At 43.3% G+C, this 26,897-nt stretch overlaps 1 protein-coding gene across 1 annotated transcript in view; it reads right to left on the bottom strand.

Moving 5' to 3' along the window:
- Positions 1-26,897, bottom strand: part of adgra1b (adhesion G protein-coupled receptor A1b) — a gene marked incomplete at both ends in the record, with an annotated part of 253,321 nt that overhangs the window by 122,750 nt on the left and 103,674 nt on the right. The window contains 4 exons of the mRNA XM_080740224.1: positions 14,714-14,944; positions 16,188-16,349; positions 20,904-21,053; positions 23,334-23,556. Coding sequence (XP_080596350.1) covers positions 14,714-14,944; positions 16,188-16,349; positions 20,904-21,053; positions 23,334-23,556 — 766 coding nt within the window. The remainder of the gene's footprint in view (positions 1-14,713; positions 14,945-16,187; positions 16,350-20,903; positions 21,054-23,333; positions 23,557-26,897) is intronic.

Below are 26,897 nucleotides of genomic sequence, written 5' to 3'. Positions count from 1 at the left end.
AGGTGATAATAGAATTAATCATCAACACAGACCACTGTATTCAACCCATGTCTTATCACAGGCATAATGATTGGCAATGGACCCTTATTACAAATATGTCATAGGGTACAGATGGCTGCAACCAATTTAAATTAATTAGACTGTCAGATTAGGTGTGCCAAAGAACAAATACTCGCCATAGTCAATAGTATTGTCAGTGCATGCTAACTAGTACACCTACATCACTATAACCTTTATTAGCTGCAGCTGTGTTTACCCTGACATGTGAAAGGGATGGGGCCTATATGTGGCATTGCATCATGATCCAATTGAATCCAGAGTAAAAAAAGATAATGATAGAACTGTATTGTGAAGTGGGCTGCTATAGTGTGACCATGAGGCCGATTTGAAACATTTGGGGTGGAGGTTCTTCCTTGTCCTACTAGCAGTGTGTGTGTGTGTGTGTGTGCCAAGTTTCATGAGGGATACTTGAGTTTCATGGCAACTGGCCGCTGCATTCATGATTTTTGGTATTTTTGTGCTAAACGGTCTCTTAGCATTGCTTTGAATTCTATTCATTTAATTATTTTGACATGTTTACCTATTTTCTTGACTTTTTATTTGTCAAATATAAAGTGCACTAGAAAAAAAATGTACGTTATTATTGCGATCGTAGGTCGCATTTGTTATGAAAACCTGCAGATCCGGTGCATGCATGTGTCGTGGTCCATAGCCATATATGGAGCTGGTCAATACCTCTCTGAATGATATGGATATAGCTGACCTGTGCTGACATCAGAATGATGACTCGACCAGCTCGGCAGAAGGATAATAAAAAGACATGCGGATATTTCATATTCAACCAACGCTCTTGAGAATCTCCAACTCTACCTTTAACCCTCTAAGGCCCACGGTTGTAATATTACAACGTTTGTATTTTATCCAAAAAAAGGTTTAAATCATTTTATTTTAGCTCCCCCTACCACCTAAACACCACCATTGGATTCTATTGTTTAGTATTACAATGCCATTGGCCACAATATTTGCATATAAATACCCCCCACAGGGGCTGACATTCACACCCGCCACACCCGCTGAAATTCCAGAGTTTTGACGAACAACATCTCACTTTTTCATGGAAGCTATACCTCACAAAAACATAAGTAAAATGCCTGTACTATTTTTTTGGTGATCATTAGAATGTCTAGAACATGTACATATGTTATTATTGTGAAAAATATCCCCCATATGTAAATTAGAGCATGATTTATGATTTTTGATTTATGGCTATAAAATCTTACAAAAACATTTTTTTGAAAAAAACATTACATTTTCCTCTTAATAGGACTCCTACAACACCATCTGATTTTTTTCAATTTTTTATTTCAAGTATTTCTTAATGCGGGCCTTAGAGGGTTTTAAGAGTCTCCCCAGCTTAGCCTGGTTCCAGCCCATAGACCCCGTCCACTCTCAGAGTGGACCGTTTCTCTGGTCTGGAGCTGAGTAAATGAATCGGCAGATTAGCAACCCAAAATTGTGGCTTTCCAATGAGCGCAGGGGGTGGGGGTGGGTCTAGCGAATATCCAATCCGCGCAGCAGTTGAAACGATTCAAACGAAGTTCACACACACCAGGCAGGCAGGCAGGCACACTCGCGCGCGCTGATTTCACCAAGCTGTTAATTTTGATTACATGATCAGATCGATCACTCGCGTGCGGCCGCACGCGTGCACGCTCGCACTAAAGTACCTCCCCCTGTAAATCGTTCAGACTGGGCACAGTGTCAGACTCAAGCGTCAGCTGAGTCTGAAATCAGGCTATCCCCAGCTTCCATCCTTGTCCCTTTTTAAGGTTTTCACCTTAGGGGGTCTTACTTGTTATTAGTGTGGTTCCCTGAAGGGCATGAACATGTTCACTATTGTTATCAGCTCGAGTTTATGGAGTAACATTTAGCCAATGAGGGACCAGCATTCCTGGTGATGTCAACAGAGTTTGGTATATAAGAGCGCTCTTGGTAATGTCTTCATTAACAGGCGAAGACATTAGGGACATGAGGCCAGCAGCGCACACCTCGTGGCGTGCTCTGCTTGCGCACAAGTAGGCCATGTGTGGCCTGCTGGAGCGTGAGACGCAAGTTGGCACCTCGACAGAGTGCAGTTCTAGTTATTATTGCAACCGTAGGTCGCAAGTTTACTATGAAAACTGGCACATCTTGTTCGCGTATCTCTGCCTGTCTGTCTGTACGTCACGCCTGACACTGTGGTTCCCTTGACACATCACTGTGACATCACAGGTGATATCACAGGTGACCTCACCTATGTAAAAGTCCATATATGGGTATTCCCCAGAATCCCTGTTACGCCCATATATGAAGATCCCTGATGTCATCTATATACATCACTGGCCAGATGGCCAAGACATGGCCCATATCTGTGTGGCTGGTTCAGATAGGGATCTCCATGTATGGGCATAAAAGGGACTGTATGTTGTGATGTCATGGGAACCACTCTCACAGAATCCCTTTTATGCTCATATATGGAGATCCCTGATGTCATCAATATTAAGCCCATACCTAACAGGACTTTATATGGGAATGCCCATATATGGAGGAAGACAGCCCATATCTGTGTGGCTGGTTCAGACAGCTGGGATCTCCATGTATGGGCATTGGGCATAAAAGGGATGTACTATATACAGTACATGGATCTCCATATATGGGTACCAGGGGTCTCCATATATGGGTAACTGGTCCGATATACATCACTGGCTATATACTGTATATCACCAGGACATCTTATGAATATGAGCACAGTTTGGCAGTGAACCCGAGCTGGTAACGGACGGACGGACGGACGGACGGACGGACGGACGGACGGACGGATGCACGCACACGGACGGACGGACGGACGGACGGACGGACGGACGGACAGACAGACAAGGTGAAAACATAAGTCTCCCCATGCCTTCGGCCTGGCAGAGACAATAAAAGTACAGAAAAAACTGGAAGTACAGTACTTGAGTAAATGTACTTAGTTACTTTACACCAGTGATTCTCAACCTGTGGGTCTGGACCCCCAGGGGGGTCCCCAAATTATTTTGGGGGGTCCCCAGATGATTAACTTAATGTGCAACATTGTTTTCTCACTCAACAGTAAACAAACCAACATAAAGTTTAAGTGTATAGAGGGTATCTGCACATTTCTAAAGTGACAATTTAAATTAATCATTGGCCAAAATGTCAAATATTAGAGGCAGAAATTGTGAAAATAGCCGATCTACATGCTGTGAGCATGTAGATCTGCTATTTTCACAGTAGAACCGTGTTATACAAAATATAATGCCTCAACTCTTAGTGCTCGTCTGGGTGGGGGGGTCCCCAGTTAAAATATGATTATTTTGGGGGTCGCGGCCTGAAAAGGTGGAGAATCACTGCTTTACACAACTGCCAGTAGGAACCTCATGTCCTTTGACACACAGCTGCAGTGTTCCAGACAGGAGGAGGCGTGTCATGTACTGCACTGCAGACACTTGTACAGATAGATAAGATGGCAAACGTGTCCCTTTGGCAGTGATTTTACATCAGTATTGCTTTGTCATGGTTATACTGTTGATCGTCTACAGACGAGAGAGAGAAAAAAAAGAGAGAGAGAGAGAGAGAGAGAGAGAGAAAGAGAAAGAGAAAGAAATCATGGTTAAGAACAAGAGTCTAGAAAACTAATCAGAAAGTGAGAGGGTTATTGATGTCTAGAGAGGAGAATGCCTATACTACACTTACACCACTTAATCAGTGCGACTGAGGGGTCAAATATGTGTTGAATAGGTTCTATGATTATGAATTGTTTAGATTTTTTGGATTTGATTTTTTTTATTTTCTGGGGGGTGGGGGCAGGACTAAAGCCTCTATGACCTTATATCTACCTTGTCAGCCTGGAGGCCTGGTAACATTCAATTTCGCCAGCTTTGTATGTTGACCATTAATTACATTTAGAATGATAACAGTGTTTTGTTGTTTCCCCGCACCAAAATGATCAGTTCTTTGTAAGGCGCTGTAAGTCTTTCTAAGCACTTTCTAACTAAGGGGCTAAGGGCAGGTGAGTACTTTACGTTTTAATCTTTAGGTACCGTAATCAGGGAATATTTCTGTAGTGTCTTGATAATGTTCCTACAGGCTATTTATAATGTAACTACTGTATATAAATGTATGCAGTGCACTTGGGAGTACAAAAAAAAGAAAAAAAGGCTAAGCAACATGAAGAGTTGAGAAGAATATTTGCAGTCAACAGAAACATTATTCTGAAGCATCAAAAAAAGACGGCATAGGGGAACACAGTGAAAAGGGGCCTAGACTTGGTGAATACACAGCATTCAAACTTAGTAATGCATAATACCATTTGATTCAACAGGGTTATGACAAAAACAGTAGTCAGTATTCTATTCAGTATGGGGGGATACAGGGGGAACAGTGTGGCATGAGTGCTCTTCAGGAGAGCTACAGTATCAGGGCTGGCCGTGCTGGGAGGGGTTGAGAGGAGACAGATAAATGAGTTGTAAGGGCCATCTGCCCTGCCCACAGATGACACAAGATAGGAGGACTTGATGCCTGCACTTCTCCACAAAAGGGCAGCCCATTTCCTCCTTCCTTCACGTGGCGGAAATGTACAGATCTCCCCATGGGCTCCTGATCTCAAACCATCATTGGAAGTGGAACAATTTCTCTCTCTCAATCTCCTGCCCTCGGTATCACTCTACCTCCTTCCTCGCTAATCTCTCTCTCTCTCTCTCTCTCTCTCTCTCTCTCTCTCTCTCTTCTCTCGTTCTCTTTGGCTGGTGTGTTCTGCCTGTCCGCCTCTCATTTCTCTTCCAGCTTCTTTATTTGTCGCTTTCCCACGGTTTCTCATCCTTTCTCGTTCTTTCTCAATTTCACTCTTTTTTTCGTCTCCCACCCTCCCCGTCCCGGTCTCTCAGTCCCTTCCCCTCACATGGCGTGTTTAGCATTCAAGGCCTTTCACTGCTGCTGCATCACAGGCCTGTTTATTTCACGCAGCTTCTCTGAGAAAAAGATGCAGTTCCTTGGGGATGAGGCAACAATTCCTATATGCCTTTACAGCTGTGAAACAATGCATCTGCTGCAATACACTTAAGTCTGTCAATGCTTATAAATCACACTGACAATTGTGGACACACTCGAGCCGAAAAAAAACGTACAGCATGCACATGTTATTTCTTAACCATAAATGTTGTTTATAATTATAATTTATTTAGATTGCATGATGCTAGGTTTACCTTTACCAGGTATTCTAGTTTCTTTGAAGCTCCACTGTTCTTGACCTTTTACACTGTGATTTGTTAGGGTTCATGTTTATAGTACACTGCTTACTCTGATTTCATACAGTTAAGTCGCTCTGGATAAGAGTGTCTGCTAAATGCCTAAATTGTACGTACTGTTTGCAATGAGATGCACACAAACTCAAAGACACGCACGCACGCACGCACGCACACACGCACGCACGCACACAATATATCTACTTAAGACTCCCTAATTGGGAGATAAGCGACCGTCAGATCGCATACACAGGCAATCGTAGCCAATCAGGAGGGAATATGGGAAATGTGACAGATCCATGTTGATGACATGACTTTAGAGATACTGTGTACCGCTTTGCGTGATTTTAGGGCAAAATCTGTAGGAGCAGTGTCCAAAAAGGTGTTTTGCAAAAATCGGCCTCATGGTGGCGCTAAACGAGGGCCATGTGAGAAATAGGGCTAGAGGTTGTGGTTTGCCAGCCAAGGAGTGTGTGTGTGTGCAAAGTTTGGCATGGATAGGGGCAACAGTGCCGGAGATAAGAGTAGGGCCAAAAGTGTGACGTGACGTGATGTGACTGACAGACGAAGGGAGGGACAGACAGCCGGTAGAGGTTTTCATAGTAACTTGCGACCTGACAGTCGCAATTATGCATAAACATATAAACAATGAAATAATATACATTAATGTCTGTCAAATGTTATTGCCCAACTTACTTGTTGCTGAGCTCACAAATATACAATTAACCTCAAGTCATTTGCACTTCAAATGCAGCTGCATTTTCCTCCCATCTGCCTTCCCTTTCTCAAGGAGACCAATACTGTACAGTGGGGTCAGGGTGCTAATGAGCAGAACTTACACAGTTTATAAGTAAGTTAATTAATTTAAATCCTCCAATTATTATGTTAAAACTGTATGCAACACACCTTTGTCTTATTTCAATTTAGGAGGGAATTATCATATAACACAGAAGTTGCTGAATTGGGATAAACCACCCATGCTTACTGTACATGGAGCATTGATTTTATTGTGTTGCTGCCCATGGCTTTCTTCTACTGCAACAGGCTCCCCTGGTGCAGTTGTAACCTACAGAGTTTCTGAGACACATTCCGCACAAACACACGCGCCCCCAGGAGCCAAAACACGCACAGAAATAGATCACACAGACAAACTCACATAAGCCCAGAGACACGCAGGCACACGCGCAAGAAACAGGACCGAAAGAAACACACAAAAACATAACAGAAAGCACACCAAAACACAAGGACACATACACCACAACCCCACAGAGAACCCACATGAATGCAATTTGAAAGCATACTCACAGAAACACAAACAAACACACGCCCACAACACTAGAATCCACAACGGTGGGTGGGTGTAATTAAAAAGCAGCATAGCTCCATGGAGCAGACAGAGGCTACCTGAGGAGACTAGAAGGTGGGAACATCCCCAGCACTTCAGCCTAAAGGCTACACTAATTGCCTGTCAATGAAAAGGCAAGGGGAGACCTGGGCTGGTAAATATTGCCCTAACCTCTCATCCACCTCAGTGTGTATCGTATCATGCTGTGCTATCAGCTCAGCACTGATGTCCAATATCTTGGAAATGGGTTAGCATGCCATATGTTTATGTAATTACTTGGTAATTGGCTCTGAATCATCTCCAAAACGCAGGGACACTGTGGTGTTAACTCTTTGAGTGCCAGCGCCCTCTAGGGGCCAAAGAATGCCAGCGCATCTCTCATAGGCGAGCGCTTTAGCTTCCAGGACTTCAGCTTCCAGGACCTGACGTGCTCACGTTCATGCACGGCATGGAAATGTCCCGGATGAAGATGCTAACAGAATGGCTATTCCCATTTTGTCATCTAAAAGATCATTTTTGGGCGATTTCGCCGTAAATAAACCTCGCGCCGCTTCCCTAAAACACAAAAAAGAGATATAAGCCTTTAAAGATGCGGTCTTTCATTGGATTAGGCGGAGATTGGCGATTGCGTTCGCAAATTACGGCCGGCCGGGACGTTGTTAGCTTTCGGCTAGTAGCTACAAAAATCAAGCCAGGCTTCAGAAGGCCTCTTATCATTTTATTCATTTAATTAAATAAAGCCGAACTACTTCGGGATCGGCACACTCGTGTACTCATCGGAAGCGGCGCCGAACATCGGGTGAACATTGGGGAGCTCAAAAATGTATTTTAAACCATTTTTAATGGAATATATCGTCGGACAGAGTAGAACGGCTAGCTGGCTAGCGGCTAGCGAGCCAGGACCACCCACGACTCTACAAGCAGCTCGGGGTAAGTGAATTAATAAAAAAAAGATTGTATTGGATTGAAATAAAGCCGAACTAGTTCGGGATCGGCACCAGATGAGTTAAGCGATGTGATTTAAAGGTCGACTGTGCGGAAAATAAGTTTAAGTAATTTTTTAAAGCAAATAAAGTGACATCATACCTATAAAACAGTAAAAACCTATTCTGATATCTTTAAGCTATATCTGAGCATACCTTTGAAGTATTAATGTTAACAATTAGTTCAGTGAAAAACGACTCTTGCATAATACAGAAAAATATGGCAGAAATGGGGTTTGCCCAGATTGAGGACGATGAGATTTGCCCTCAAGTCACCTTGAAAATCTGGATGGAAAATAATGTTTTCTATTAGAGAGTTCTGAAGGATTCATTTATATGCTTTGAAAGTGTGTCCGCCACAGGGGAAGTGCTTATCCATGCCAATAGCTTTGCAAAACCAGAGGAAATTGTATGCGCACTTAAAAGTTGTACACACTGACAAAACAATATTTGTTCGACGGAGGTTCTGTGCGATGCGTGCTGCACCTGATCTCCCCATATTTAAATAGTCTGTTTGAAGCGCGTGTCAAAGCCGACTCACTACTGCGCGCAGAAATGAGGAATGGAAGAGAGAGGGAAGCGTTCTCTCTTTGAGTGTGGTTCTTTTGAAAAAGTTCAGTAACCAGAGTCACAGCTATTTTAGTGTTCTCCCGGCAAATTAGGAAGGAATTGTCTGAAACCGTGTATGTTGAACGGGAACAGGGAGACTGAGTGAGCAACTGAACGATTGACTGTCTCACCTGACTGACTATGACAAAAGCACTGTGCATATCCGTACATGGGTTTAATTGTCCATACTGCATTCAGTGGAGTATAAACTATGTATTTGCAGCAAGGTGACCTGTGTAAAACACTGCTCCTGGAACGGCTGTGTTTTATGAAGACACTATTTGGCAAGGTGCTGGCACAGCAGGGCCATATGCTGTGTGTCTTAGTTCAGTAGGATGTACTGTAGAGTAGCACTAAACGGTCCTGAGCTTCTGCCAGTGCCAGAAATAGTGTTGATTTCGTCGACTAAAACTATGCAGAAAAATGTTCGTCGACTACCTTTTTTCACTGCCAAAAATGAAATAAAAACGTAATAAAAACTACAACAAGGTGACTAAAACAAAGACTAAAATATATTGACAATTTCGAAAAATTTTAGGGAGGGACTAGAGAAGAGATCCAGTAGGCTAGAACTAAAAGACAAGTTTTATGTTTGGTTTCGCTCGGTTGTTGCACCCTGAAAATAGCCGATCTACAAGGTCACAATGCGTCGCAGTGTGAGCTTGTAGATCGGCCCGCCAAAATATTTGCTGACGAAATCAACCGTAGATTTAGTTGAATAAAACTATACTAAAACTAAAACATTTCAGATGACTAAAATATGACTAAAACTATGGAATTTCATTCAAAGGACTATGACTAAAACTAAATAAATAATTTGCTGTCAAAATCAACAATAGTGAGAAAGAGAGCAAGAACATAATCAGTCAGTCAGTCAGTCAGTATTGAGCAGCATGAAAAAAAAAGTCTGCTTAGAGAGAAGCTTTGGGGACTTTCAGGGGCCTATCCCATAAATCAACACTAAAGCCCCTTCTTAGGACGTTCACAAAATATTTCCACTTCCCTTTCAGTATGTGCATTATTCGCACAGGGCGCTTGTTGTAATGTTACTGTACAGTATAGCTATGGGCATTGTTAGGTCCGGGTAGCAAATAGCAATCCTCTTTTTTCCCATTCCATTTACTTCTGTAAGACGCACGAAAAGCTCAAATAAAATATGAGGAGGTCGGTACTGTTCTGCCATTCATTTGACACATGTCAACTGTAATACTGTAGCAGTACAGTACTGTACCTCACTGCACTGTATATACAATACATTCTGCAAACACCTGACATTCTCTTTAAATACCTGCTCGGCATTTCAAGTCCCAGGTGACAACAGAGTCAAGATGGCTAATATCAAGACAGCCTAAGAAAGAAATTGAAAACAGATTTCGCCAGCATTCACTGAATCTCTTCTCACATTAAGCCCTGTCTGTCAATGTGCATGTCTTTTGATGGTATTTGAAATTCTTGAATGTGTGCGTGCGTGCGTGGGTGCGTACGTGTGCAAAATGTGAATTATTTGTTTCTGTGTCGCTGTCTCGCTGACATATTAACAGAATAGTATCTCCACAAATTTACTCGGAACTCCTCATCACTCATCTTTCTACTAGGAGTAATGAGGACCTTAGGGACCAACCCTTTGCTTTGCATTCTTAAAGGCTTTCCCTTTCTCTGTTTCACTGGGAAACCTTAGCCTGCCTTCCCTCATACTGGGAGAACTGGGGAGTGTTGTCGCCCCATGTGAGGACCTTTCTGCTTGTTACCCATATCACTTAAGGGCTTGATGAGAGGTAAGCAGCTGGAACAGATTGTTGTCCAATGCAATGGCCTTTAATGGCCCTTAATGTGGTCCATGACACTGAGAGCAGCTCTGGGTCCAAAATAAAGTCTTGTGAGGTCTGTATGCGACAACAGCAACTCCACGACCCCCTCAGACCACAATGGAGACATCACATTGCTCAATGGCATATTGACATTTGACACAATGTCACTGCAACATGTCACGGCACCTGCCACTTATGTAAACTGCCAATAGGCTTTAGTAGAGCGCCAATAATTGGAGCGCTGTTTCGCATATGCTCAAGCCATATTGTGGACTAATGTGAGAGAGACAGAGATAGAGGTTGGAAGTGAGAGGTAGATACTGCTATTCTGAAGGTTAGACAAGCCCTGCTGTCAACAATACCGTTTCATCCTAAGCACCTTTCAGAAATAGTCCCCCCCAACCGAGCTGCTCAGTGGTCAACAACAGAATTTGTACATCCTGATTGAAAGGGGAAAGAAATATGTGGCGCCAAAATGTCTGAGACTCCTACAGTACCTGCATCCTAGGCAATGCAGCGGTACTAAAGCCCAACGTGATCTCATGGATCATTTAAAGATATAAAATGCTACAAGACTCTGTTACCATAAAAGTCAAAAAGTGTCTCATAGTTGACTGCAAGATTGGTCCGTGGTCTCATTCCGATTTTATCACCGGCAAAAGAGCAAAATACTTGAAGGCATTTATTATCCTGAATTATATTTGCTCAAATATGAAGTTCTCCCGGGCTACAATAAGAGACCGGCCGCTTTTCTGAGACTAGGCAGTTAAAGGTTTTATGGTGCCCTGGCATCAACACACACTCTCATTTAATCGTGAAACTGGGAGTTTGGCGCTGTCAATTGGAGACAGCTAGGTGCACAGCATGCCAAGGCTTAGGAGTGTGTATGTACAATGAATGTGCACAACTGCCTGTCCACACTATAGCACCAATCAATCTACGATAGGTTAGATTCCCAGCGGTGAGCACAGAATACAAGTGTACAACAACGGCTGCTCTGTCCGTGGTTGGTGTGCTAATCACAAATAATGTCTATTAACACTCCTTAAGTTTGCACACGTAGAGCTCATCAGCAGATTAGCCTAAACCAATTTGTTGTGTCTGTACTAGGGGACTGTAGTTACTCTAGTCCCAGTGACGCACGTACACGTACACGTACACACACATGCACGCACACACATACCGTACGAGCCTGGAACTAGAACCTGACTAAGCTCTGTAATCGCTGACAAACCACAGGGACGTGCCATGTCTCACCGCAGAGGAGCAGGGTTGACGGATATGTAGCAGGCATACAGATACTGTATGCACACACGCGTACACACACATGCACACAAACTTTCTCTCTCTCCCTTGCCGTCTCTCACTGACGTTAACATGTACAGTACACACACAAAGAGCACTACATGTGCAAATACATGCACATCAGTCCCAAACCCCATGCAAAGAGAAGGTAATGAAATGCAGAAGGTATAATACAGTAGTATTACAGTACCGAGTACAGACGCATACTGGTCGCAGAAACCTTGTATCTTCATGTTTAAATCGTTTCCTCCTTTTTGTTGTGAAAGTAGTATATTGAAATAAAAATAACTGTACTGTACTGTATATTGGATCCAATGGAACACTGTCACAGGTTCCTTTTTTCCATTTCTGAATGGTTTGGGGCATGCAAGGTCTACCTGAGACTGAGAGTGACTATTATGCTTTGCACTGTGCATGTGTTTACGGCTTTGCACGGTCGTTCTGACCGATTTTGAGATTTTTAAGTGGATTATCTCCACTCATGAAGCTCCCAGAAATGTCCCCTTCCCTGACTTTTCCTAAATACTCGAGGCAAATGTTCTTGTTTTTTTCCTCCATCTGAAACTATTTCTAAATATGAAATAAAGCACCAACATCTGACGTTAGTTTTCGGCTATTTTGACCCTTCTCCCCTTTTCTCCCCCAGCCAGAAGGAATACACACCTCCAGACCACCCATTGTTTCACGTTATTGGATCATTTGTTTCTCTCACTGTCAGCTCTGAACCTGCATTACAAAGCGACCTCTCTGCTCTAAATAAAAAAATACTTTGTTTATAATAACTCTCCATAACTATAATAACTTCATAATAAAAGCCGAACCCATAAACCTAAAATGTTGTAGGCTATTTCGGCAAAGTGCGATGCAGCCCAGCGTGCGTGTGTGTGTGTGTGTGGGGGGGGGGGGGGCTCAAAACGAAGCACAAGTGCTTATACAGGCATGAAACGATTGGAGAGGTATTGTCATAATTCTGAGTTTGTGTCAGTCAAAGATCAAAAGATAAAAACATTGCTGTCCGTCCATTTTAAACTTTGTGGGGACAACATGCTGCTTTCAACAACTGCTCACCCCTCTTTCTCTCTCTCTCTCTCTCTCTCTCTCTCAGGCTGCAGCGAAGCACATATTATGAAACAACGAGCAGCTGTTTCATAATACATGCTCTTCAAAGAACAGAAGTAAAATCCTCAGTGTTCATGTATCAATGTTTCACTCGAGTGTAAATTTAACCATTACCAAACCAATGCGTGCTGAGCCCAGAGGGAAGCGAATGGCCAATGAAATAGCAGGAAAACAACGGTCAATTTGACCTAAGTCTGTTTGTGTGGTAGTTGGTCATGCCGCCGTCATGCTAGTGTTAACAGGTGTGTAGTAAAATCCACATTGTTAATTTAACTTTGAAAGTGTGCAAATGTAACCAAATGGTTAAAATAGTAGTACAATTGTAAGCAAAGTGGTTGATGCATGTACCACACAGGCTTTGGTGCCTGACGTTGTGTCCCAGGTTCGATTCCTGAGCCCAGTGGCAGATTTACTGCATGTCAATCCCCACTCTCCACTGTACTAACAATAAAAAAGGTAGAAAAGCATGTAATTGCAATTTGTTCCTGTTCGCGGATGACTCAGCACTAGTCTCATGCAAGTACAAATTGCATGTTGAAAAAGCCCTTATGAGCTCGACAATATCCACACTTGAACAAACTGACATTACAGCTTGGAAAATCTGAATCCATTCTAACGTTTAACATCATCTGCAAGTCCGAAGACTTAGCGGTCACAATTGGTGACCATGTAATCACAAGTAAAGAAGAGGTAACCTGGTCATAGTTTGGATAACAAACTGTGAAAAACTCTTTTGGGCAGGATCTCCTGAATGCAATGAGGACTCTAGCTGGAGCTTTCATGGTTCACTAACATTTCTCATCTCACTAAAAACAAAACTGTAGACCTCAAAAGGACCTCTCCCCAAATACTCACCTCCTCCCAGCTCACTTTGATAGTCTGGTTTGGCTCAAGGTAGAAGACATAGTGCAACATCTCTCACTGCAGGTCTGGTCTTCAAGATCAGTGCCCAGATGTCAAACTACTTCTCTAGATCATCTGACCTCGTTCCCCCAATTCGTCTCAAACATGGGTAAAAATGCATTCTACTATTATAGCCAAGTCTCTATCGCGCCGATATCGTCCCGACTCGGCTGTGGAAGGAGTTGGATAGAGTTTGTTGCTGACAACTTGTTGTCGTTAGCACCGTGCCGACGGTTCGGGACCTGTTCGGGATTCCATTTTTAAAAGATGTATTTTGGGCTTTTTACCTTTATTGATAAGACGGTAGACTGACAGGAAATGGGAAGAGAGATGGGGAGTGACACGCAGTAAAGTTCATCGGGATCAGGATTCGAACCCACGACACACTGTCAGAGCCTATGTGGTATGTGCCCCCCCTCCCCCCGTAGTTGGACTTCGATTGGACTTGTTCAGTTGGGTTAGCCCTGGGCTGGTGAAAAGTGTTTTGTTTTGGAGCAGATACAGAGTAAGAAATCTACATAGAAATCTTCTCTAATGGGGGTCCCTGGCATGTATTTTCAAATGCGGGTCAGCGGACTAATAAAGTGTCAACTTGGGGGTCCTTGACATGAACAAGTTTGAGAACCACTGGTCTAGATGATCTGATTTGAAGCCACACAGCCCTCTGATGCAAGTGGAGGCTGTCCTGCACATTGTCCTTCCTCTGCATAATGTACCATAGATGGTTTGTCATTGCGGAGGAGCCACAAAGCGCCGGAGCCACGGAGGGGCCGCAGCTGATTTAATATGACAGGGAACACAAGGCCGACGTATCCATCACAGGGGAGTGGCCTACATCCACGGACTCCCAAATCGCCTCCCCATTCACAGCCGCGGCTCCCCTCCAATGGCACACCTATCACGGGTCTGATCTACGGCGTGCCAGGGCGCCCAAACAGCGTGTCACCCTGCAGAGATGAATGGACAACAACACACTAAAGGGGACAGACCGCAGTGATTCTCACGCACTCTTGAACCGCGCCAGCGTCCACAACGGTAGTTTATTGTTGAGGCCACGTAGCCAGTATGTACTTCAACGTTCGGAAGTCCAAACTTCCCACTCACTCCATCTCTCTTTCTCTTCATTGATTTTATACAAACTATTCCTCTCTTTCCTCTCTCCTTTGTATCCATGAGCTCTGCTAAAGTGTCAAAAATACAAAACGACTGTGGCCTTTTAAAAAGCACTTTGAAAAACAAAGAAATTACCTGCCCGCAGACAACCTTTGGAAGAATTTAACAGCAGGAAAGGTTTCACAATGTTTATATTGTAGTGCATTTTATTTTAACCCCTCACTGTACCTTACTGAGCTGACTGGCAGGCGGTCCGCTGCTGTTGACTGTGTGGCATTTGAAGTTGAGCAACGAGTCACCCGTGGCGTCTCCGTGCTCTCTGTTGGCGTCCCTGTCACCCTTGGAGGAGCTGTCACCCTGGGGGGGCGAGGAGGGGGCCTGCTGGAGTGCCATGCAGGACAGACCGAGGAAGTTAGATGGACGGATCAAAAAGGCCTCCAGAGCGATGTTGGCAGACACCTTGAAGAGAGAGAGAGGCAGGCAGGCAGGGAGGGAGAATATGGTTGTTACATATCGTCGTTGTCGGGTGGAAACCATGTATGTCCAAAACCTTCCTTTTTTTGGTATTATTTTAAAAATCATTTAAAGAACCCCAGGGGGGTCCAGGGGAAAAATCTGCCTAAAATGCATGCCCAAATTGGAACAGTTGTGGACACAATACTACAATGATTGTGGCTACTCTTGATCCACCAAATGTAAGCTAACACCTGAAAATTCACAAATGCAGTGTAAAACATCACATTTCTCTTACCAAATTGTCCTGTTGTGATCATTTACCTAGGAAAAGAGGATTGAAAAAGACCTCCGCCTATGGAAAATTTGCATTCTGAATACTGAAAAAGACTCAAGACCTCATTGGAGACATATATAGTGAATAGAGAAATTGTCCATCAAGGTGTCACTAATTGATAGGCAAAATCTTATGAATATATTTCAATGTATGTAAACTCTACAGATGTTTTAGTGAGAGTAGCGCTGTAATATTAGTAATGTTAAAGTATAGGGTGAGTAATGATAAAAACGAGTAAAAATAAGGTGTAATAATACTGTAATATGAGTAATGCATGGATGGAAAATACAACGGCAGCTGATTATAAATATGCTGTAGGGTCCATGTAGCAGAATCAACATTGAAATTGTAATTTGATTTTGTCTCTATTGAGCACACAACGCCTCGCGTTGCGAGGCGTTGTGTGCTTATAGATCTGTTATTTTCACTACTTTTGTGCGACACTTTTGTATGATGAAGTAGGGCCTTAATTTACAAAAAAACATACAAATTTGAAACTTGGAGATACAAGGTTTCTGCCCGACAGTGACGATATTACATTTTACATTTCCATATTATTCATTTATCAGATGGACTTAGTCAGTGTGACTGCAAGCTAAGTGGGGCCAGAGGAAATAAGGAAAAGGGATTGTTTTTTATCTTTCCTGTACCGCATGCCAGCTATCAGCACAGGCCAAATTAACTTCTCATTATCCAAACGGGCGAGATGAAGAGTTGCGGCGAGGGGATTGCCACGCGATCAACCTTTGACCTCAGTCTGCGAGAGTGTGCAGCTGCCGTGTGGGTGGTGTGTGTGCCTTGGAGATGGCCTGGTGGTATTTGGTCAGGGCCACATCAGTGTGGGTGGTGTGTGTGTGTGTGTGTGTGTGTGTGTGTGTGTGTGTGTGTGTGTGTGTGTGTGTGTGTGTGTACCTTGGAGATGGCCTGGTGGTCTTTGGTCAGGGCCAGGTCAGCGATGCGCTCCACACACTGCACGATGCGCGTGCACGCCCTGGCCTCGTTTTGCGCCATCCACAGGATGTGTTCCTCCACCAGCATCATGTTACTGGCTATGTCCGATATGTAGTCCCCCAACTGTGGACACACACACACACACACACACACACACACACACACACACACACACACACACACACACACACACACACACACACACACACACACACACACACACACACACACACACACACACACACACACACACACACACACACACACACACACACAGGGTGTACATCAGGCGTGGGCAACTTTGATACTGGAGAGGGAAGCTATATTTTCACACTCACTCCAGAGGGCCACAATGCATATAGGAAAAACATAGCAGATCTACAAGCTCAAAACGCGTGTTTTGAGCTTGTAGATCGGCTATTTTTGAATTGGCTATCCTGGATTATTTTTACCTTTTTTTATTTTTATTTTTTTGAATCCTGAAAAGTACATTATTTTTAGTTAATTTCAAATGCATTTATATGTTCTTCTGTTGACTTTATGAACTTAAATACAAAAACATTGAACATAAAAAATGATTAAATACTAGTCATTAAGCTACTAATATAGACTAAAGTAATTAAAGCGGGTCATGTTTGCATGGTTGGAATTATAACGGCTGAAATCAATAACATATCAGTGTTCTGATATTAACCTGCGGGCCACATTAAGTGAAGGTGGGGGCCGCATGTGGGCCCCAGGCCGCCAGTTGCCCATGTATGGTGTACATGAACACGTGCGAGTAGTGTGGTTCCCTAGCATCCTTTAAAATCGCCTTGAAAAACCACTTACAGGCGGCAGCCATTCGCAACTGGCAATAACAAACCTAGCCCAGCCTCCTCTAACCCTTCTTTGTATTTACCTACTGTATATATTTTTGCACTGTTTATTTTATTTTTATGTATTTTTTTTTTTTTTTTACTATATCTACTGCATAGTACTGTGTTCTATCCGTCTGTCATTCAATGTTATATGAGATACTTCAATGGTTTCCTAAGGAAATAAGCTTAGTCTTTTCTAGGATCTCCTTTTAGTTGACCTTGTACCAGTGAACTGTACCGTCATGAAACTGTACCTTTTTCTATGCAAACTTCTAATAAAGTCTTCAATCAATCAATAACTGTTGTGTGCTTCGACGCACGCACGCACACGCACGCACGCACGCACACACACACACACACACACACACACACACACGCGCAACACGTGCGAGTAGTGTGGTTCCCTAGCATCCTTTAAAATCGCCTTGAAAAACCACTTACAGGCGGCAGCCATTCGCAACTGGCAATAACAAACCTAGCCCAGCCTCCTCTAACCCTTCTTTGTATTTACCTACTGTATATATTTTTGCACTGTTTATTTTATTTTTATGTATTTTTCTTTTTTTTTTACTATATCTACTGCATAGTACTGTGTTCTATCCGTCTGTCATTCAATGTTATATGAGATACTTCAATGGTTTCCTAAGGAAATAAGCTTAGTCTTTTCTAGGATCTCCTTTTAGTTGACCTTGTACCAGTGAACTGTACCGTCATGAAACTGTACCTTTTTCTATGCAAACTTCTAATAAAGTCTTCAATCAATCAATAACTGTTGTGTGCTTCGACACACGCACACGCACACACACGCACGCACACACACACACACACACACACACACACACACACACACACACACACACACACACACACACACACACACACACACACACACACACACACACACACACACACACACACACACACACACACACACACATCATTCCTGCAACAGACACATTCATAATAATCTGCAGTCAGAATGACAATACAGGGGTTTCATTCATTATGGTAAGATTTAATTTAGATTAGCAGCTCCAATGGGGCATAATCACTTCCTCGGGACGACATGTCATGTCATTCACACCTACTTTTCACTGTTGCTGCAGAGTGATTGCTCTTTGAGTTTGTGACACGTTTTCTTTTTTTTTATTCCCATTCTTTCTTTTCTTTCCCTTTCTGGAAACAATCAAAACGGTGCATGGAGCTTGTACAAAAACTCATTTCACCCAATGTTTTACACCTGTGATGTGACAATAAAGATGATCCTGATTCTGATTCCACATGTTAAAGTGACATTTTCACAGGGGGATTAATGTCACCCATCTTATTTTTTATTTAAGATTATTTCTGTGGCACATCAGACAGTGAGACAGGACAGGTACTATAGGACGCACGTGCACACACACACACACACACACACACACACACACACACACACACACACACACACACACACACACACACACACACACACACACACACACACACACACACACACACACACACACACACACACACACACACACACACACACACACACACACGCTTCTCAATTACTTGCTGAACCAACAACATTAAGTGGGGTCTATCGGTTTTGATATATTTTCGGTTAATTGCCCAGCCCGACTATAATGAGTTTTTGAACAAATGAGAGCTAAAGCTGTTACAGCACTATTCACAGACTGAGCTAAAAAAAAAACTCCCATCCCATCACGGCGCCCTGACCTTTCCAAATCCAACCGACTGTCTATGGCCACTGGGAGACAGAGGCTAGGTTCACCTAAGGTAAAAATGGAACTAGACCCACCCCCCAAAAAAGAATACATCTTCATGACTGTAATTGTCATTCAGGTCCATCATCACCGTACTGTAAGCAAAAGGGAGGAGGATGAGAGGAAAATGTTAAGCTGTCTGGAATCGATTGAAGGCTCTAAGCCAGTGTTTCACGTCTTGGGTCACGGGCTGTAAGTAAAAAATAATATTTTTTCATATGTCTCCTACAAATAATTATATTTTTCATTCTAAACTAACATTTTTCAGAATGTAAGGGAAAACATTCCCTATTTTGGTTTGTGTGTGTGTGTGTGTGTGTGCGTGCGTGCGTGCGTGCGTGTGTGAAAAAGAGAGACATCTACAAGCTCCCAGGGAGACACCAAATGTATCTTTTGGGTCTCGAGCTGAATCAGTTTTAGGAACCTCTGCTCCTAAGCCGAGAAATTGCAGCGTGTTGCCACGGCTTTACAGTCAGCCTCAGATAGCCTATCTCCCCAGGCAGTGCGCTGCGGTTCGCTTTTCACCTACTCAGATTGAGCTCTGGAGAGCCTGTGGGTACCATCAGGGGTGTCGCACCAAATTTTGGGGACGTGCGTTCAAGGATTCACTGCGGGCCCCCCATGAATGTTCTTCATAGAGGGAGGGGGTTTACCCATTTAGACTGGGAACACATTATTACGCAATATTTTGTGCTTTAACTAGGCTATTGAAAAATAGCAGATCTACAAGCTCACAGCGCGGTATTTTTGAAAAATCGTGAAAGTTCCATCTCAAAATCCCCCATCTCAAAATATTTAGTTCCAGGGACCCCACAGAATTTGAGTCACAAATATTCGCTTAAAAATACATATACCGCTATTCAAAGATTTGCACACATTTTCACGACTTTTTCTCACGAAAAAATAGCAGATCTACAAGCTCGCAGAGCAGCACTTGGTGCCGCGCTGTGAGCTTGTATATCTGCTATTTTTCAATAGCCAAAGTATGAAGGCCCCTCCACCTTGGGCCCTAGTAACTCAGTCACACCCCCCCCCCCCCCTTGTGACGCCCCTGGGTACCATGCATTTAGAGTTGTGCTCATCAACCGTTCCCCGCCTGCACCTCAGATGTTTATTCTTGCCCTCGTCCTCCTTAAGGGCAACGGCAAATCATGGCTTTCAGAAAACGTCTGAGCGAGGAGGAGATGCATAAATAATCTTGGGGACAGGAAGAATGGCTAACAATAATGTGCAGTGCCCCTAAATTGCATGTTAGCAGATTGCCGTTGCAACTGAAATGGGGAAATTAGCAGCCAGGGTCTGGGACTTTGGAGCTGGAGTCAAGTAGGCTAGCCAGCGACCAGAGCCTCATGCATACATTCATACAGTCTATGACATTCACTGCACTATAAACAGCCCGTCCAAAGGCAACAGTTTTTGGCTTTCTTTACGGCGTTCGTTCTTGGAATGGACAATGAGGCGGTGGTCAGGCACGTTATAAAGCATTGGGGCAGAGAGTGTGGTTGTGTGTGTGGTGTGCAGGGGCGTCACAAGGGTGGGGAAAGTGGGACTGAGTTACCAGGGCCCAAGGTGGAGGGGCCTAAATTATTTTATACTTTAGCTATTGACAAATAGCAGATATACAAGCTCACAGCGCGGCACTGAGGGCCGCGCTGCAATCTTGTAGTTCTGCTATTTTTGAAAAGTCGTGAAAATATGTGCAAATCTTTGAATATATGCATTTTTTAAGCGAACATTTGCAACTCAAATTTAGCTTTCTGGGGGGTCCCTGGAACTAAATATTTTTTGAGATGGGGGTCCGTGGCCGAATACATATCATTTTGGGGGTCCTTCAAATGAAATAGTTTGAGCACCACTGACATCAAAACATAGGTTTTTCAAAAAACCTTAGAAGGACAAGGTCGCAGCACGGCACTCGGTGCCGCGCTGTGAGCTTGTAGATCTGCTATTTTTCAATAGTTAAAGTACCCAGAGCCCAGAATTTTGTGAGACACCCCTGAGTGTGGTTGTGTGTGTGGTGTGCACGAGTACGTGCTCCTCCTTACATCTCGGCGTTGTTCCAGCAGCCGTGTCAGCCTCTCCACTAGATGTGTGACAAAGATGACGTCCATGACATCGGTGAAGTGTGCCGCCCTGCTGGTGAAAGCCACTAACTGCCGGCCCAAAGGCTGAGCATTGGAAGTATTGATGGTCATCTGGATTAACAAGGAAAAGGTTTCATAAAATAAGGGGTTAATTCGTCGGTGTTAAAACAAGGTCTGCAGTGTAACTGTCACACAAATTGTCATTATATCTTCCAATTGACAAAAGTATACTTAAATATACTAGAGAGTGCCTTCGACTAACCAACTTGGCCTACATTATTGGCGATTGAATGAACAGTGACTATATAGGGCTGTCTGAGGCATGGCCTGTTTGCAAAGTCATAAGTCGTTGCCATTTTACGGTCTGTTGACTATGGAGGTGGCACAGTTATGAGAGAGCTGACACAGTTAACATTAAAAAAGGCTATAACATTGTTTATTTTTATTTTTATGTATATCTATGAACTCTTATTTTGTTTTTCAGCAAAGTGTTTTGCTGCAGTCAGACTTGGGGAAGGAGTATAAGGTACTTCATTCTCCAGAACTCTGGGCTGCATCTTACCTTTCTAGGAAGTCAATAGAGAAGAACTCACAAGATAAAAATGAGAGACTTCAACAGATACCAATAGCTAGGGGACATGATAAAGTCTTTAACACTATAAGCCATTAATGTCATTGAGGAATGAATGACAGCATCTGCCAGTAGGCATACAACAGCCCCAGTGGTCAAAACAGTTTTTTAGAGCTAAAAAAAAGCTTTAAAGAACACCAACTTTTTTCATTGAAAAAAAGAAAAGAAGAAAAGAATCCAATTGTTAAAGAACACTGTGTTTATTTTAAGATGGTGTGACCTAAAAAACAAACACACACACACACGCGCGCGCGCGCACACACATACACACACACACACACCCACACCCACACCCACACACACACACACAAATTATGCCAGAGCTATTATTTTGGAAATGTATGGTGCATTTCTTCTGCCCATGTGTAACTGATTGTACAGGTGCAACCGCTATGAAAATAATTGGCAATCCCTCATTTTAGAAATTATTTTTAATTTAGTTTATAAATAGTGAAAATAGCCAATCTACAAGCTCAAACAAAAGAGTGAAAATCGATCTACAAGCTCACAACGCGTCGCGACACGTTGTGGGTAGGTAGATCTGCTATTTTCACAGATTTTGAACAACGCTCTTGGGCAATTAAGTATTCACTTGAATAACACGTTATTTGATTCATTGATATATAAATGTGTTTACACTGTATATATATATGTGTATATATATATATATATATATATATATATATATATATATACACAGTATATATATATATATATATATATACACACACACACATACACACACACACACACACACACACACACACACACACACACACACACACACACACACACACACACACACACACACACACACACACACACACACACACACACACACACACACACACACACACACACACACACACACACACACGTTGGGAGAAAATAATCAATAGAATAATCGCTAATACAAATTGACATGAATCCAAAATACACTGATGATCAAACGTTCTGTCAAACAATGAAAATATATAGAATCTATGAACAGGTTGTGGGGGTCCCTGCTTCCTCTCTCTCTCAACTAAGGGGTCCTCGTCCTGAAAATGTTGAATACCCCTGCTGTATACATATATATATATACATACACACACACACACATATTGGGAGAAAGAAATCTATAGAATAATCGCTTAAGAATCACAAAGAAAATAATGGTACAGTCAGGGTTCCCACACATCTTTACCAATTAATTTCCAAAACTTTTCCAAAACTTTTCCAGAATATTTAACCCGATTTCCAGGACTATATAACAATAATTCAGCTCAATAAGGAGTCGCTTACTCCTATGCGCAATGCCCAAAGACAGGTAGTGTATGGCAGTGGTTCTCAACCTTTTCAGGCCGTGACCCCAGAAATAATCATATTTGAACTGGGGACCCGGGCACCCTGACGAGCACTAAGAGTAGAGGAATTTTGTATAAGACGGTTTTATTGTGAAAATAGCCGATCTACATCTCGCGTTGCGAGGCGTTATGAGCATGTAGATCAGCTATTTTCACAATTTCTGCCTCTAATGTTTGACAATTTGGCCAATGTTTAATTTGTCATTTCAGAGGTATTAACAAAATCAATAACCAAAGACAATGCATAGCTATTTTTTCCAGAACCATCCAGGACCCTTGATCAATTCCAAAACTTTTCCAGTACTGGAAAAATATTTTTCTATTTTCAAAATATTTCCAGGAATTTCATGACCGTGGGAACCCTGATAGAATAATCGCTAAGAATCGAAAAGAAAATAATGGTACAGTAAAGACCTGGGTGAGCTGGTGCAGCACGCGGGTCAGTTCGCTGGCATAGGGGCACTGGGTGTAGTCCTCCTCTGCCCAGCGGCCGCCGCGGTCGCAGCGGCGCCACGCCTTCTTCTCCCTCTGAGTGGCAGAGTGAGGAGGAGCGCTGCCCGACGGGTGGGGGGCCGAGCCAAAGGTGGCGGGGGCACAGGGCAGGAAGGCCAGGATGCCAGCCAGGGTCTTCGGCCACCTGCCAAAGAGAAGGACATGCAAATCAGTCCACATGGATCCAGGGGCGTCACAAGGGGGGGGGGGGGGGGGGGGGGGGGAAAGACTTAATTATTTTATACTTTAGCTATTGAAAAATAGCAGATATACAAGCTCACAGCGTTGTGAAAATGTGTGCAAATCTATGAATATATGTATTTTTTAAGCGAACATTTGTAACTAAAATTTTGCTTCTGGGGGGTCTCTGAAACGAAATATTTTGAAATGGGGGTCCGTGGCCAAATACACAACATTTTGGGGGTCCTTCACATGAAAAGGTTTGAGCACCACTGACATAGAAAAATATGTTTTTTCCCCCCCCAAAAAAAAGAAAAAAGAAAAAAAACCTTAGAAGGATTTAGAAAACATTTACAGAACCGGGTAAAAAATATTCAAAGACTTCAACAAAAATAGCAGATCTACAAGCTGCGCTTGTAGATCTGCTATTTTTCAATACTTAAAGCACAAAATAGCGCGTAATAATGCGTTCCCAGTCTAAATGGGTTAAACCCCCTCCTCCTCCTATGAAGAACATTCATGGGGGGCCCCACAGTGAATCCTTGTACCCATGGGGCCCAGAATTTGATGCGACACCCCTGGGGGGAGGGATGGAACCAAGGAAAACAGGTAGGGTACCACTGTATTACTGTACAGTATGTCAGTACATCAGTCTCTCCTCCCATGTGTGTGCCAGTGATAAATGATAGGGCAAAGTAAGGCATCTGTCAACCTGCTGCAGTTGTGGGCCGTGGTGCTGCTACCAATTTTTAACAATTACTTTGCACTTGATGTTTTTTTGACAAGGCATTCCTCACTGAAGATTTGTTGTGTACGTGTGCACCTTTCTTTTGGCCCGATATCAGACATTAACGTCTTCTTAACGTCAATGTTAGGAATTTAGAGCAGAGGTCTTCAACAGGGGGTCCGGGACCCCTAGGGGGTCCTCAGCGTTACTTCAGGGGGTCCTTCAAATCTTTGTGTGATAGAAACCTTTTTTCTCCTTTTCAACTAATGTCCATATCCTGAGAACTTTGACAAGCTATTTTCTGCAAAGAGGTTTGGTGTAGAGGGGAAAAAAGAGCAGACTAAGTACATAGTCAAAAGTCAAGTTTATTAAGTATTGACGCTTCAAGTGGTTAGATACCTGAAAACACAAATTGACATGAATCCAAAATACACTGCTGTCAAACGATGAAACTACATGGAATCTATGAACAGGTTGTGGGGGTCCCTGCTTCATCTCTCTCTCAACTAAGGGGTCCTTGGCCTGAAAACGTTGAAGACCCCTGATTTAGAGATGTTCCACTGCATGGACCAGATTGCAGGTTTAGTTACAGATGCGTATTGCTGTTTCTTTTAATGAAATTTAGAGCAGAGAGAGAGAGAGAGAGAGAGAGAGAGAGGAAGACAAGTGCTCCACAGGTTTTGAGGTACAGTCGAACAAACTTTATTAGGCCTTTATTAGGCTGTATGAGGACCACTGTATTGGCTTGAGTCACAAGGGCGCCCCCTTGAGCTGCTTTACTGGCATTAAACAGGAGACACCGTGACCCTGGATGATTCTATGGGGTTTGTGTGGGTACCAGGCAATGAATGCCCATGAATGCCCATTAGTTGCCTTTAATGTCAGAGAAAATAACATGCATTGTGATGTCTCTAGATGGCTGCATCTGGCATCGACTAAATGACTGGAGTGTAATGCAAATGTCAGGGACTGAGGGCGATGGAACGAAGATCTTTTGGATGTAAAAAGCTCAAGCAATCAAGTCACGCCTAGTTAGCGTCAAATATCAGATGGTGAAGAACAGAGCATTGATTTCTGTTGTATGTGTTCATATTGACTGGCCTGTCCGAGGTGTGTGACTTCTCTCTCTCTCTCTCTCTCTCTCTCTTTCTCTCTCTCAGGGCGAATTTCCTCATTTAAAGCCAAAGTCAAAATCCCCCCTGCAGGTCAGCAGTTTAAGATGCTTAATGCAAGGCTCTCAACTCTATCTAAATGAAAATAAAAGAGGTGCAAACGGAGGTGGCAGGTAATCTGTTCTGATGATGGGAACCTGCATTTCGTCACTGTCAGGCAGAAACCTTGTATCTCCAAATTTCAAACGTGTACGTTTTTTCGGAAAGTAAAGCAATGCTTCATCACACAAGACTGTCGCTCAAAACGAGAGAAAATTGCAGATCTACAAGCACACAACGCCTCGCATAAATCGTTAAAAAAATTATAAATACGGTTTTGGACATGCAAGGTGCCCACCCAACAACGATGATTTCCTTCAAACCCCCATCCTTCTCTCTCTTCAGTCTCTCTCTCTCTCTCTCTCTCCGTCCCCTCTCGTTGCAGCATTAGTGGCTACTTAGTAATAAATGGCACTAATATTCCCCCACAACCCCCCCCCCCCCAAAAAAAAAAGAAAAGAAAAGAAAAAGGGGGCTCATTTTCCAGGCCATTACGTCGGTTCTCGGCAGAAACAAAGGCCCCTGCGCTCGCTGCACTGGAAGTGGGCTGTAAAGTACAACGACTAACACACCCATGGGGGGTGGGGGTTAGGGGGTGCTCGGGCCTGGGGCAGCGCAGTGAGAGGTGGACCGAAGGCGTGGGGCACAAGGAGTAAGAAGATTGATGGAGGACAAGGCCTGTGTGTGTGTGTGTGTGTGTGTGTGTGTGTGTGTGTGTGTGTGTGTGTGTGTGTGTGTGTGTGTGTGTGTGTGTGTGTGTGCGTGTGTGTGTGTGTGCGTGTGTGCGTGTGTGCGTGCGTGTGTGCGTGTGTGTGGCTGTCCCCTCCAGGCAGTGAGTGACACAGCGAGTGACATATTGTGATGTTTTGTTGTTTTGTTACTGAAGGACATTTTTACAGTCCTTCAATCAATTCCGTGGAGTGCTAATTTATCTAGTGTTCATTGATATGCCTAACACATGGCTGATCGTTGGCAAACAGCACTCCAGACACAAGGACGTGGCTTTTTTCACTCACTTCATCTTCCTTGTTGTTGTCCTCATTCAAATCGAACTCCCGCGGTTTACGCGGCGACGATCCGTGCAGAGAGGGAGAGGTTTGCCCTGAGGCAGGGGTTCTCAAACGTTTCAGGTCGCGACCCCCAAAATAATCATATTTTAACTGGAGACCCCCACACCCTGACAAGCACTAAGAGTTGATGCATTACATTTTATATAACACAGTTCTATTGTGAAAATAGCAGATCTACATGCTCACAGTGAGCATGTAGCTCGGCTATTTTCACAATTTCTGCCTCTAATGGCCAATGTTTAATTTGTCATTTTAGTGGTATTAAAAAGTCCTTAAATTGTCACTTTAGAAATGTGCA

This window comes from Nannobrachium achirus, assembly GCF_963921795.1.
Source record: "Nannobrachium achirus genome assembly, chromosome: 13".
Lineage (NCBI taxonomy): Eukaryota > Metazoa > Chordata > Actinopteri > Myctophiformes > Myctophidae > Nannobrachium > Nannobrachium achirus.
Note: the sequence above shows the minus strand (reverse complement) of the source record. Positions and strands in the feature narration are given on the sequence as shown.